Below are 13,626 nucleotides of genomic sequence, written 5' to 3' on the forward strand. Positions count from 1 at the left end.
CATGTGTCTTTATTTATAAACCTTTCTTTATAAAGAATGAAAGATGTTCTTATTAGATCTATGGTATTGTTGTTACAGTGGTTATGACACCTGATGAAAAAGTCTGGTGCTCAGAGGAAAATCTGCTGCTGCTGAGCACAGTAATTTCACCACGTTTTTGTTTCATTTGGCACTGATGTGTTTGGAGAGGATTATATTTTTGGTTTCTATTTGTTACTTTCTTAATTAAAGAACTTCAGGAGATGCATGACACCATGAAGAAGTTTAAAAATAATAACAAGGAGATGGGAGGAAAAAGGTGTGAACCATGTGGTCTTTTTATTACAAAGATTAAAGATGTTATCTAGATTTGGTCTACAATGGGAAGGTGGATTCAGCTTTAATTACTGCTGCTGAATACCACAGAAACAGAAGTGAAATTACAAAATGGAAAATGAGAGAATGGGAAAAAGTGGGAGTGTACTTATTTTAAATATGAGACGCATAACAGAAATCACAGCTGTATGAAAGGGGGGAGTTATTTTTATCTTAATTGAAATAATGAATTTTTATGACAGAAGATTGAAGACAGCAAGAATAAAATAACAACCCATATGAATAGTAGGAAACACAAGATTTGGGACTGTGAGCATATAACCTCAAAGTGTAAACTGGCCAGGGAAAAAGTATTCTTTCATAATTGTTCCATAGTGCTCTGTGAAGCATTTGCTGCTGTTACACCCAGAATGGGAACATCCAGAGAACAGTTCTTTTGCAGAGATTGATCCCTCTCATTCATACAACAGAAATATTTAAATATTAAATTGTAATATTAAATACTCTAAGAAGTCACATTCTTAATGACTCTCAAGTCATTTACTTTCAGTGCTGATTTAAGATTTTCTAGTGAAACAAAACTCAAAAGATTGAGTTTTAGCTTTAATGTTTTATCAAGCCTTGTGTTTCTGAGTTGCTAGTTAATTCTTAGTCCTTTGCTGATCCTGTTACATCTATAAATAATAAGGAGGAAGCTGAAACTTTACATGTTCAGTTCATCGCATAGTGATGAGATAGGATTTGGGTTGTTCATTATTGGCTTTTCATCAGGACCAGAGGCAATGGGTGCACACAGGAGGTTCCCTCTGAACATCAGGAAACATGTTTTTACTGTGAGTGTGACTGAGCACTAGTACAGGTTACCCAGAGAGGTTGTGGAGTCTCTATCCTTGGAGATACTCAAAAGCTGTCTAGGCACAGTCCCGGGCAACTGGCTCTATATGGCCCTGCCTGGGCAGGGGGGTTGGGCCAGACGACCTCCAGAGGTCTCTTCCAACCTTGACCTTTCTGTGATTCTCTTTTCTTTTCTCACGAAAGGGACTTAAGAGGCAGATGGAGACATGGAATTAAAAAAAAAGAACTTCTTGCAACCATCTGAAAATGATATGCCTTTCTCAAGAGAATTAATCTGAAGAGTTCCTGGACATCATTCCTGCTTGTTGACTCCTGTGGGAGCAGAGAGTTCTCAGTGGCTCATGGCAGAAATACTTTAATTCATGTACAAAAACAGAAGTGAGAGATTGCCTTTCAAATGTTATGATCTTGGCTGACCTAGAAATTATTTTCTGAATTCCTCGCAGCAGATTACTGGCATACAGTTTATGCTTAAAAACAAAATAAAACGATAATTATGCTAAGAAAGGTTTGGGAAACTTGAATTTAGAGTGAAAAAAGTTTAAACTTAAATTAGGTTTATGATTCTTAGAAAACTCTGTAAAAACCGTGTAAGACCTTGACTCCTTCAAAAAAGAAACCTCTGTGGGAACTGGCTGATGTTTCCTTTTGAAAAGCTGTTAGTCTTTACTTTTAAGCCCCCTTGGCTCCACCATTGGTAGTTTTTTTCTTCTATGTGCTTATGTGTTAGGTAATACCTGTTTGAGCGTGTAGGAACAAGTACCTTTCTTCTTATTGTTCTGAAATGTTTAAATCTTCTTCATGCTGCAGTCACTTAATAGATGATACAATGGGGAGCTCTTATGCATGTATTTAAACAGAAAAAATATGTTCCATCTTTCTGTTGTGTATCTCTGTCGTCTTCTTCCTCCTTCCCTCCCTGACATTGGGAGGGGAACTACCACTACTGTTTTTCTGATAGGGTTTTTGTATTCTCTTCTATTTCCCTGCAAGTAGTCTCTTTGTACTAGAAGCTTTCCAGAGCGTGGGCTAACTGTTCTTGTATTTGTAGTCTGGCTAACACAGCAGGGATCTGACTCTAATTGAGCCTTGGAATTACTACAGTGCAAGTAAAATGAGTAACACATACAGAAACTTCTAACAGTAATTTGAATAAACAGAGGTCAGTCTGACACTTTGGAATAATAGCAGAAAATTGTAGCCTAAAAACTTTACATAAGGCCAGAAGCTTGTTATCAGAACAGATTTTATTTTTTTTTTTTTTTCCCCTTCCTCCCTTAGTGTGAGGAGCCATGGTATAATGACTCAAGTCATGATGGGGGCTGAGGTTTTGAGCTATCTCACTCACTGTTGTCAGTTGTCCTTCTGTTATGCTCATCAAAGTTGTCATTTACTCCTTGCTGTTTCCCCCCTCCCATACCTTCACAAAAGCAGCTATCTGATTTGATCTACAAGCTTTCCAGCTGATGCACAGGTTCTGAGTTCAGCTAGGTCTGTAACTGAATGGTTATTTCCAGTTTGAGGAAAGATGCAAGTACCTTTTTCTGCAAACTGATTTTATTTATGAGTGTCCCTGGTGTGTTTGGATGCTGTTCACCCAAGGAAAAACTTATAAATCAACAGGTACTAATCCCAGAGGTATAAAATTTGAGCCATATGATTTGGTGCAGAGGTGAAGTGCCTGTTATTTTTTGTACTATGTATTCTGTTCACAGTTACAACTTTCCTTAAAGGCCACTGGAGTAAGATGCTCACATGTCCTTACAAATATTTGATGCATTTTTAGTATACATGTTACAATTCTCAGCAACTTTGAAAAGGGGTAACAATTTAAAACCAATTGCTAGTAAATAGAATAGCCAATCAAAATTTCGGGATCCCATGGATTGGCTACAGTAAGACACAGTTTTTCTGTATGTTTGCTGTAACTTTCACGTAATCCTTTTTATGTCAGAAGACAACAAAAGGTATAGACAAGATGCGGTCTTGTGATTTCTTTTTGAAAGCCAGTGAGATGAAAGAAAACACTATTTTCTTCCTCACGAAGTGAACTTCTTTCTGTTATCAAGTACCCTCTTATAGTTGCCCTTCCTACCAGTGATAGAGTTGGCCCTTCCTTATTACAGTTTTTTGTCTGTTACATGTTTTCCAGCTTTTCTTAAAGGATATAGCCATATAGAGAGTTGTTCAGTTCTAGCACAGGCAAACAGATGCATGCTGCAGGCTGGCTGCCACAGTGGTACCTGTGGTGAAGTGTGGGAGCCTGCCCTGAGAATCCAAGGTATTTCCAAGCTGTGTTTCCACAATGTGAGATGTTCTGTGGCAGTGCCCTTTCAAATTTTCTAACCCTACTATTTTCACCTGTGTGCCTCCTGGCTGTTTTTGACAATTGTGGTGGTGCAATTGAAGAGAGGTGTACCAGCTCAGGGTGGCCAGTGGGAATTCCTTGGGACAGCACTGGCTCTGAGACCTCCCTGTCAGGGGGCCGTGGCGTTGGCTTTTTTGCTGACTTTCCTGTAGTTGCCACATCCTTCTCAAGTTCTTGTCAGTATATTATCACACTGCTGGTGTTGTTTGCATAACTCGCTTCTTATTTCTTTAAACATGCCTGACAGTCTGTCCCTCAGGTAGTTCTCACTCCTAAACAGCCATGTCTGCCTGCCTTTCAGCAGTGATGTATGTGTATGGTACATATCACAGAACATGGGTGTGCTGCATGTGTTGCTTTAATTGATCACTGCCTTCCTCTCTTCTTCACCTCTAGCCACTTGTTCCTGTCCCCTGTGCTGTACCCTCACAGGTACTTGTGCTCCTCTCTGCACCGGATCTAGGAATTGATACGGTTTAAAAATAGGTATTTTCTGTGATGGCTTTTACCTGGTTCAGGTTCCTCTGGTGAAGAGGGCTGTGCAAACAGCCAGGCCAAGACACTACACATTTGGGAGATAGAGTGGTAGGGAAAAAGGATTCTTAGTATAACTTAGAAGCATCCATTCAACTATACTGACTTATTTTTTCTGTTGGAGGCCCTTAATATTTTAATTCTTACTGGCTTGATCCTTAAAACAAGCATAATAAATACTCAATTTACTATTCAGCTTAACATTCAACCCATTCATCAGTGTTATTCCAACTGATAGCTGAATCTTTCCACCTCCATATTTTACAAAGTACTATGTTTATCTCAGAATATAGATAATATCAACTGACATATTTTTTTATTAATAGTAGCTTATCCAAAATGCTCCATTTTACTGTTTTTGGTTTTTTTTTTATGAGCTGTTTTGTGAGTATCTACTGGAAAAAATTGTAAAGGTTATATATTGAGGAATACTGGGGTGTTTTTTTTCAGGCATGCCACCATCTTAAAAGGGTGACCAACCCTCTAAAGCATACAATTTTCCCTAAAATCATCAAAAAACGTTAAAAGAAGGGAAAGTAATTTTTTGGGTTTGTGTCACTGTTCTTCCATATTATTAGTCAGTCCCAGATTTCAGAGCGATCTGTTATGGTGGATTTTTTCCTGGGGTCTCACCTTTGTGTGATTTATGTGTTATTCATGTCAGTTAATCATGGTAATCATAATGTCGTAGGTGGTCAGCTCCTCTCCTTGCCTTTACATGTCCCACACAGTAACAGAGGAAGAAAAACCAGCTATTAACTCTGATTCCTAAACCCACAAAAGGGGAGAAGGAAACCATCCCTGTATGATGCATCTATGATCTTCTGACTCTATTGCACTTAGAGGGAAAGGAAATGTGAGGACTAGAAGCTTGTATTTCTGTTGACTTAAGCCCTAGTTTCATAATGGAGTCTGCGTTTATGACTGGACTTTTCAAACATGCCGAAGCAGGTGATGCCTGACTTCCATGAGAGTTTGGTATGTAACCTGCTTAAGCTTTTCAGGATCCTACTGCAAGTCCCTAATCCTTTCTACCTACTTCAGTCTTCAGTGGCTGATATCTGAACATTTGAAGGGAGGCTTTGTATCTGACATTAATTTAAAGTGATGGAACTTGAGGAAGTTTTTGTCGATTCAAAACTGATCTCTAAAGAAAAATACTTTATTTTTGATATAGTGAGAAATGTTATTCATATATGCCACTGAGCATTGTTAATGCTTGCTTAGGGCTTTACAGCTTTAGGTGTCCATTCAAGAGAACAGATGGAAAGTAATTTTAATAGAAGCCCTCAAATATTTACATATCCAGGTACCTAATGATAAACCTAGTGCTAGCCCATCTGGAAAGCATTAATGTTTAAGTACATGTAAGCATACTGATATTGGTTTAAGTTAAGTGCTTTAGCAGTGTTATTCAGGCAGCCTTGTACACTGAGGGGTTTGCTGTGAGTGGGAAACAACTAAACGGAGCTCTGAACTTAGTTTGAGGAATGCCAACATTTGTGAATTCTTCTTTTGGTAAGCATTTAACCGGTTATCCTCTCAGAAGGGAAACTCATGCTTCTTCTTGACAGTGTTTCATTTGCAGATTAGGAGTATAATGGACCATAAAGGACATGGGAGGGAATAAAACCATTTTGGATTGTTACATATTTGAACACTAAAGTGTTGGTATTACAGGCATTGGTGAATACTGCTACCTGTTCCACTAAGGTCATGATTTTGCTTTGTGTTCATAGTCTTGTTGCTTAATTTCTGAGCTGCTTGAATAATTTAGATACCATGTAGTGACAAAAGAGAAACTAATAGCTAGGGGAATCAAGGGTGAGACTTGTCTAAGAACAGTGAGCTTGCAGACAGTTTTAGAGGGAAGCAGGATGCATACGTGTGTAAAATAAAAATAATGTTGGTATTGACATCCTAAATATAGCCCTGGAGGTCAGCAACTGATTCAGCTGGTGCTTGCCTCATTCCCTGCAGCCTATGGAGTTAAATCACAGGGAGACTGTGGTTCCAGGGAACTTAACATATGGTAATCAGATACATTACCATATGTTATCCTATTAACATATGGAGGAAGGAACACAGTTGGTAAGGGAATTTCTAAACCTGAAGTGAAAGGCAGCTGCTCTGGTGTCACTTGCCCTTGTTAGCTTCAGTACCTTCGAGTGCTGCTTGTATAATTGGTTGGCTTGGGAGGCTTCCGGATGAAGAATGCAAACCCATGCTGGCAGGAGTGCTGCCCAAGGCGGGGATCCTGCGCCAGGGGCAGGCTGATTCAGCGGTCCCTCCTCTAAGTCAAGTGTCCTTGTCCTTGACTTGCTAAAACACTGGCTTGGTTAAAATGTTTCAAACAATGTCCACTTCAGGGAGAATTATATCCCTCTGTTCAGACTGAATGGCATCTTTACAACTTGAATTTGCACAGTTTGGTTAATGACTAGGAGCTCTGAAAAGACTAATCTGCTGTGTCTTCTGAATGCTTCTGTGCTTTGTGGAGGACCTGTTCACTCAAGTTAACAGTCCATCTGCTATATATTTTTATGTTACTATTTTGAAATATGTAGGGCCTAAAATATATAGCTAAACTTCATGTGACGAGAATGTAACTTTTTATGATACTCTCAAGTCATATGTCGTCATGCAATTTATTTTTTTTAACCTGCTCTTAAGAATTTGCATCTATTTTTTTCGTGAGTGGAAGACTATAAAGTGACAAATGTGAAATTAAAAGCCTGTGCATTCGAAGAGAGATATTTGCCTGAATTATCCAGTCTTCTCTTGTTCTGCCCATTTCCATTTTACTAAGTGAATGAAAAACTGATGTTTGAGACTCCTAATGACCTAAGGCAGATCTTGGTCCAGTTGCTCAGTAGTCACTTCCTTACTGGAGAATTCTCTCTTGTCACATGCATGTATATGATGGTGCGCATAGGTGACACAGTTTGAGACATGAATTGAATGTGGTGTCAACTCTGTTCTGGACATGTTTTTGTGATCTCCACAAGCACTTGAACTTCTCTGTCTCTCTAGTCACCTACAAAAAATGCAAGTTTATGTGAGATTCATTTAACACATCCTATGTGTTTATCCTTCTGTGGGAACAGGCTAACTCCTTTCTTCTCCCTCTTTGTTTCTCTCAGCTGGAGGATGAAATTTCAACTTTGCGGCAAGTGCTAGCAGCCAAAGAAAAGCACCTGGTTGAAATTAAACAAAAGCTTGGCATAAGTCTGATGAATGAACTGAAGCAGAACTTCAGCAAAAGCTGGCATGATATGCAGACAACTTCTGCGTGAGTACACACCTTGAACAAATTCATCTTTATATATGTAGCCTGTTGGGGTTATTGTCTTGATGATCTCTGGTATGAAATTTAGCAATTGAAATACTGCCAGGAGGAGTAGATGGCAGGGACAAACACGTCAAGCTTCTCAGAGCAAGAGGACCTGAAAAAAACCCTTCCACAACAGTGACATGCTTTGCTGCTGTGTTGTACCTCACTCTTGCAAAATCACAGCAGCTAAAACTGTTGTGGTTCTGAGAGGGTTATCTTCCTGCCTCATGATGCATTCTTGCAGAGTCCTTACTGCAGAGAGAGAACCTTTTTTTTAATCTCAATGTATTATATTTTTCAACTTCAAGAGAGACAATGGAAAAAAAACCCAAGCAACAAAAAACATCCCCAAAAATATTAGCAACTACTTAAAAAAAATAGTACCATCATCTGAATTATAAAGAATACTGGCAGGATCAGTTGATGTTTGACTGTTTAATTCCTGCTTTTGGTTGTCCAAAAGAAACAACAAAATGTTTTTGCAGTAACTGTACCATCTTTGAGGCTGTCGTAAATCCTACATATGTCAAGTTACTTGTTATTTTCCCCCAGTGTGTTCTTAGGCAAGTCCCTGAAGCCTCTCACAGCCTTGGTTTACTCCTGTGCAGAATGTGTATGTAGTTCACAAGAATTAAGTAAAATGTAAGCAGCTTTATGTTCCTAGAGTGAAAGGTACTGCGGAAATATGAAGCACTGTTAGCCCACTGCTGTTGTTGAAATGGTTTTAACTTGAGGGGATTTTTTTTGTCTTGAACCAGACCAGTTATAGCATGGAAATCTTTCCAAGTTAGCTGCTGACTTCCAGGAGGGTGCCTTTTAAAAATGCAGCAGTTCTTGGATGAGGAAGCAGAGGAGAGAGATTGTTTGGGCTGCAGCTTGCTGCCAAGAACTACTGGTGCAGGCCTTTTGTCTCACATAAGGAAGGAAAAATACACATATGGACATAGCAATAAGACTTATCTTGAGTCTGCTGCAATAATGTTCAAACCCAGGATAGGTAGTGTTACTTGTAAGCTTCAAACACTTTTTGCTCTGTATCTCTGATGGAGCATCACTGAGAGAGATGGAGAATAAAACTATGAATTCAAAAGTTCTAGGAAGGTCATGATAATTAGTGAGGGGCTGGTCTCAGCTTCATACTGATCTTTATACTTAACATACAAATGTACTATGTTCCTCTAAAACTTTTTGGACTGAATTAGTAGAAACACTGGTAGAAAGAACCACCCACCTTTCATCAAGTGCTGTCTGAAAAATTACTTTTTTTTTTTTTTTTTTTTTCAGATCTGAGCTGGGAGTTGCCAGAAAGGCAGGCAGGGCAGTGGCATCACCCATGAAGGAGCAATCCCACAGTACCTGAACAAAGAGAGCAGAGCAGGTCCAGTGACAGTAAACAGTGTCAAGCCAAGAGTTTACATCTCCAGGTGAGTCTGTATTGAGGAGCCAGGTACAAGGTCAAGCAGGGAAGTCAAATCTGTGAGTCGAGATCAGTGAGATACCTAGCCAGATACAGGCACACCAGAAACCTAATTCAGGCAAGGACCAAGGGTTTAAATGCAGTCTAAGCTTTAGTGTAGCTCTCAAGTGAAGGGGAGATGTGCCTTACAGGGCTTCTCCGAACTCTTTCTTGCACAGCACTGTCACCACAGTCTTACCCAAGGTTACACAGTTGTGCTGTATCAGAACTAGCCTTGAGTCCAAGTAGACAAACCCATGGGAATGGGAGAGGGGAAAGTTTGCAGTGCCTCTTGGTGCACTCAAGGCCCTGACAGAGACTTGGAAAAAAAATGTAAAAATGTACATTTTCACATTAAAATAATAATTCTTTGTATTTTAATGAGAAGTCAAATAAGGCATCAACCCCTTAACAGGAAATGTAGTTTGTATGTCTTCTAACTTTTGACCAGTTTCTCAGTTAGCTCCTATTTCTTTGCCATGTCATTTACATGCTGTCTCAGTGAGGATGTCTGGCGTGTGCTAGGAGAATAGATAGTCTAGAGACGCTGAGCTTTAGAAGAGAGGTGGGGCCCAAGCCACCTGAACTAGAGTTACTGGGAGACACTAGCAAAATTTTGAAACAAAAACTTTGTTTTTTACTTGAAATCTGGTAGAAAATTCCAAGGCAGCTTTTAATTTTCCCTTCACAGTGTTGACATTTTCTACAAGGATAGAGACACTTAGGATACTTTATCAATATGGTAGCTGCTACTTTTTATTTGAGTTTCAAAAACAACAAGCCTTGTCTGAACAACTAGTTAAGACTTGTGACCTAACTCACAGGATGGATGCTACCTGGAATGACTAAATTTAAACTTGAGATTCTGACTATTTTAAAACATTTACATTTTAAATGGTTGTCCACAGGTAGCTTAGGAGTTAGCCTGAGCATACTTGACATGCACATGTCAGAAATTGTTATTAAAGTATTGCTATGATTAAAAAGGGGAAAAAAAAACAACTCATAGTTTTCATATTGAGGAAAGCTGGAGTTGGAGGTCAATGAACTGATGTCCTCCATAGATTGAAGATTATGTCAGGCTCAACATACAGTTCTATACAAAATCTAGTTACTTGTCATTAATTCATGCTTTAAGGTATGCATAAACAATGTAACTACCTCTAGTAAGGCATTACATTTGCACAGGGGTTTGGGGTTTTTTTGTATAAGATCAGGGGTTTTTTAATCAGCTTTGTTTTCTTCTATAAAGAAAACCTGTAATGTTGTTTGGATTTTTCAGCCTTGTATGAAATACACCTGGAAGTCCTTCACTTTACTATGATGACTAGAATCATAAGGCATTTTTTAAGTTCCTTATTAACTCTGCTATTCTTCCGTGTGCTGATTTTTAGTATAATCTATATGTTAGGGAGGGCAGAAGGTTCTACTATAGAGGATATCAGTAACTAGAGAGCAAATGGTTGCCTCAAGTTTAATTTGCTTTCATGGTGGTAAGGCATTCAACTGGAATGACTTCCCACACACACCTTTTTAAAGATCAGGTTTCTAGTGAATAGAGATGGGTGGATATTCAGACAGCTTCTAGCAATGCAGGTTTTTTATTTATATTTTAAACATAGATAATTCATTCTTATTTAGATGCTAGAAGCTGGTTAATGTTGGCAGATTTCAAGGTTATTTGTTTTAGTTTAAGAAATTATTAAAAGTGTCTTCAAATATTTACAAAGACCATAACTGAGCTTTTCTAATTACCATTTGCTACAAAGGAAAGGTTTTATGTAACCTGAATGCGGTATGTTTACTTAGTTAAAACTGTTTGGTGGTGTTTCAGTGAAATGCCCACAGTACTCTTTAGCCTTCCTTACTTGAGATTTTTACTGCATAGTGCATTAAGGTAAGAAGATAGCTTCTATAAAGATTGACCTAGTTTCATACAGAATCACAGAATAGTTGAGGTTGACATCATTGTCATGAGACTAACTAGTTCAACTCCCCCTTTCAGAGCAGGGTCAGCTAAAGGAGGGTGTTCAGGACTATGTCCTTTCAGGTTTTGAATATCTCCAAGCATGGAGACTCTACACCCTCTCTGGGCAACCTGTTTCAGTGTGGAGTTGCCCTTACTGTGAAAAACACTTTTCTTAGTTTAAATATTTCTTGCATTCAATTTGTGCCCTTTGTCTCTTGCACTTTCAGTAGATACCACTGAGAAGAGTTTGCCTCTATCTTCTCTACTCCCTTTCATCAGGTTATTGAAGAGATCCTCACATGAGCCTTCTCTTCTGTAGGATGATCAGTCCTAGCTTTCTCAGCCTTTCCTCATATGAGAGATACTCCAATCCCTTAGACATCTTTATGGCCCTTCACTGGACTTGCTCCACTATATCCATGTCTGCTTTGTACTGGGGAGCGCAGAACAGGACCCAGCACTCCTGGTGTGCCCATAACCAGAGCTGAGTAGAGGGGAAGGGTCACCTCCCTCGACCTGTAATCACTCTTCCAAATGCAGTCCAGGACACCATCCACAACCTTTGCTGTGAGGGCACATTGCTGACTCATGTTCAGCTTGTTGTCTACCAAGACCCTGGGTCTTTTTCTGCAAGGCAGCTTTTCCAGCTGGTTGATCCCCAGCCTCTGCTGGTGCATGGGGTTATTAATCCCAAATTGCAGTACTCTGCATTTCCCCTTGTTGAACTTCCTGAGACTGCCCCATTTTTTTCAGACAGTGGAGGTCCCAAGTAATAGTATTCTTCAATGCAGTTACAGAATTGCATTGCATTATGTATGGAGAAAGTTACAAGGGTCAATGTATCCTCCTCACCAGTTCCTCACATGAAGCACTAAGGACATAGATCTACCTTGGCCATTACAAAGCATAGATATTGTAACCATGCTCAGCTTTGTCTCTCAGCTTTTAATTTAATGCTCTTCTGTACTCTGGAAAAAAACAGTACGGCATTATAATATTCTCCCAGGAGATATTTTGGTACTACTGATTTTCTAAGGAACAGTTGTATCTGTAAAATTACCCACCAGTAACCTCACTCCAGCCTAATAGTTCCCAGAAGCTCCTTTGTCGTTCTTTCTTAAAATGTTAGCAACTGTTAGAAGGCATAAGCATTCTCTATTTTAAACAGGAAAACCTTTCAACCAATAGATGGAATAGTTTTATAACTACAGAGATAGAGCTAGGAAGATGAAAATGGTTGGTTTTAATACTAACCCCCTTCAAAACCAATACTCCAGATGTTCAGACCACTGTTAGCAGCAGTTTTGCCTTGGCAAATAAATTATTAGAATAGCTAAAAACTTAAAGAAAACCCTTTCTGTCCTTGAGGGCTGTAGTAGTGAAATCAGGTAAAATGTCTCAAAAGTCCATATACTTAGTGATTCCAACCAGGGGTTGGGAAAGGGTTTGATGTGATGAAAGATGCACCCATGCAAAACTGCCATCTAGGATAGGAATTTCACAGATCTGTTTTCAGAATGACTTTTCGTCTTTTGCCCTCACAGTCAAAAATTGTCACTTGTTGTAGAAAGGTAAAATCTCATGATTCAGAGGCCAGAATCAAGAGAATTGTAAGTGCTAGCTCTGAACAGCATGTCTCCTAGACAGTGCCTGAGACTTTCTCAGATGGTGTCTGTCTTTTGAAGCCTTTTTAGGAAGGTTTCAATATTGCTCTGGTCTTACATGTAATACCTGAGATTTGGGATGAGAGCATTCAACATGCACTTGGCCTTTTCCTCTAGAGGCAGAATAAATAGCTCTTAGTTGACTACTGGTTGAAAGTTATGTGAGCAAGCTTAGTTCTGCTGATAGGGAACCTGAGGACAATTGTATGGGTTTCCAAAAATAGTGTGAACTTAGCATTTTATAGTTCATTTCTACCAGGTGATGAGAAAATAGAAAGTAATAGTTGCGCTGCATGTGTTTTAGATTTACAATCTATGGTACCTGCAGTCTTCATTAGTATAACTAAATATATAGTAACATGTTCCAGAGGTTCAGAATTTTCTCAGGAAGTCAGATATAATTTGTGGACAAGCACAGGCCTACTGTGACTTTTAGGAACTCAGCATACTGTGTTCCCACACACGTACTTGTTATGCGTGGTAGTAAAAGAAATGTGGGTGTTTCTGTTCATTGCAATGTGTAATCACCTTCTGACATTTTTTTTTTCTCACTAAATTTGCAAGTAAATGTAGCAGTTGTGTAAGTGAAGAAATTTCATGTTGGCTTTAGCAAGCACATTACCTGTGTATAAGCCTGTGCTACATGGAAGTAAAGGGAGCCTTTCACTTTCACTGACTTTGTATCCTTTGAGTCAGATCAGGCAATGTTAATGCCTTTTTCAAAGATAATTTTTTTTACTGCTTTTCCACATGCATTTCTGGCCTTGAATTTGGAAGGGTGGAATAATAGGGTTAGGGAAAGGACTTCGAGGACTTAACTTAGTCTATTCTCATTGTTGCTTTTCTATATGTCGATCTTTTTACACCAGAACCTTCAGCTAATGGAAGTTCCCCAGCAAGGTCAGATGATCTGTTCTGGATCAATGAATACAGTGTTGGTTTCCCAGGAAAAAAAAACCACTGTAATTATCATTGGGCACTAGAAAATATATACATGTATATTATAGTTATCTGTATGTATGTATATCTAACTGTAAGGAGAGGAGTGGAGGCCTGAATGTGGATTGGAATCTCTGTAATGACCAGGATTAAAAATAACCAGGAAAGGGTCAGTGTAAAGCGAATGAAAAG

General features: G+C 39.0%; 1 protein-coding gene across 4 annotated transcripts in view; it reads left to right on the forward strand.

Moving 5' to 3' along the window:
* Positions 1–13,626, forward strand: part of TPD52L1 (TPD52 like 1) — a 50,429-nt gene that overhangs the window by 13,990 nt on the left and 22,813 nt on the right. For all 4 annotated transcript variants that reach the window (XM_026846371.1, XM_026846369.1, XM_026846370.1 and 1 more), the window contains exon 3: positions 7,216–7,364. In XM_026846371.1, the coding sequence (XP_026702172.1) occupies positions 7,216–7,364 (149 nt within the window). The remainder of the gene's footprint in view (positions 1–7,215; positions 7,365–13,626) is intronic.

This window comes from Athene cunicularia (genome assembly GCF_003259725.1).
Source record: "Athene cunicularia isolate RWA chromosome 3 unlocalized genomic scaffold, athCun1 chr3_part1, whole genome shotgun sequence".
Classification (NCBI taxonomy): domain Eukaryota; kingdom Metazoa; phylum Chordata; class Aves; order Strigiformes; family Strigidae; genus Athene; species Athene cunicularia.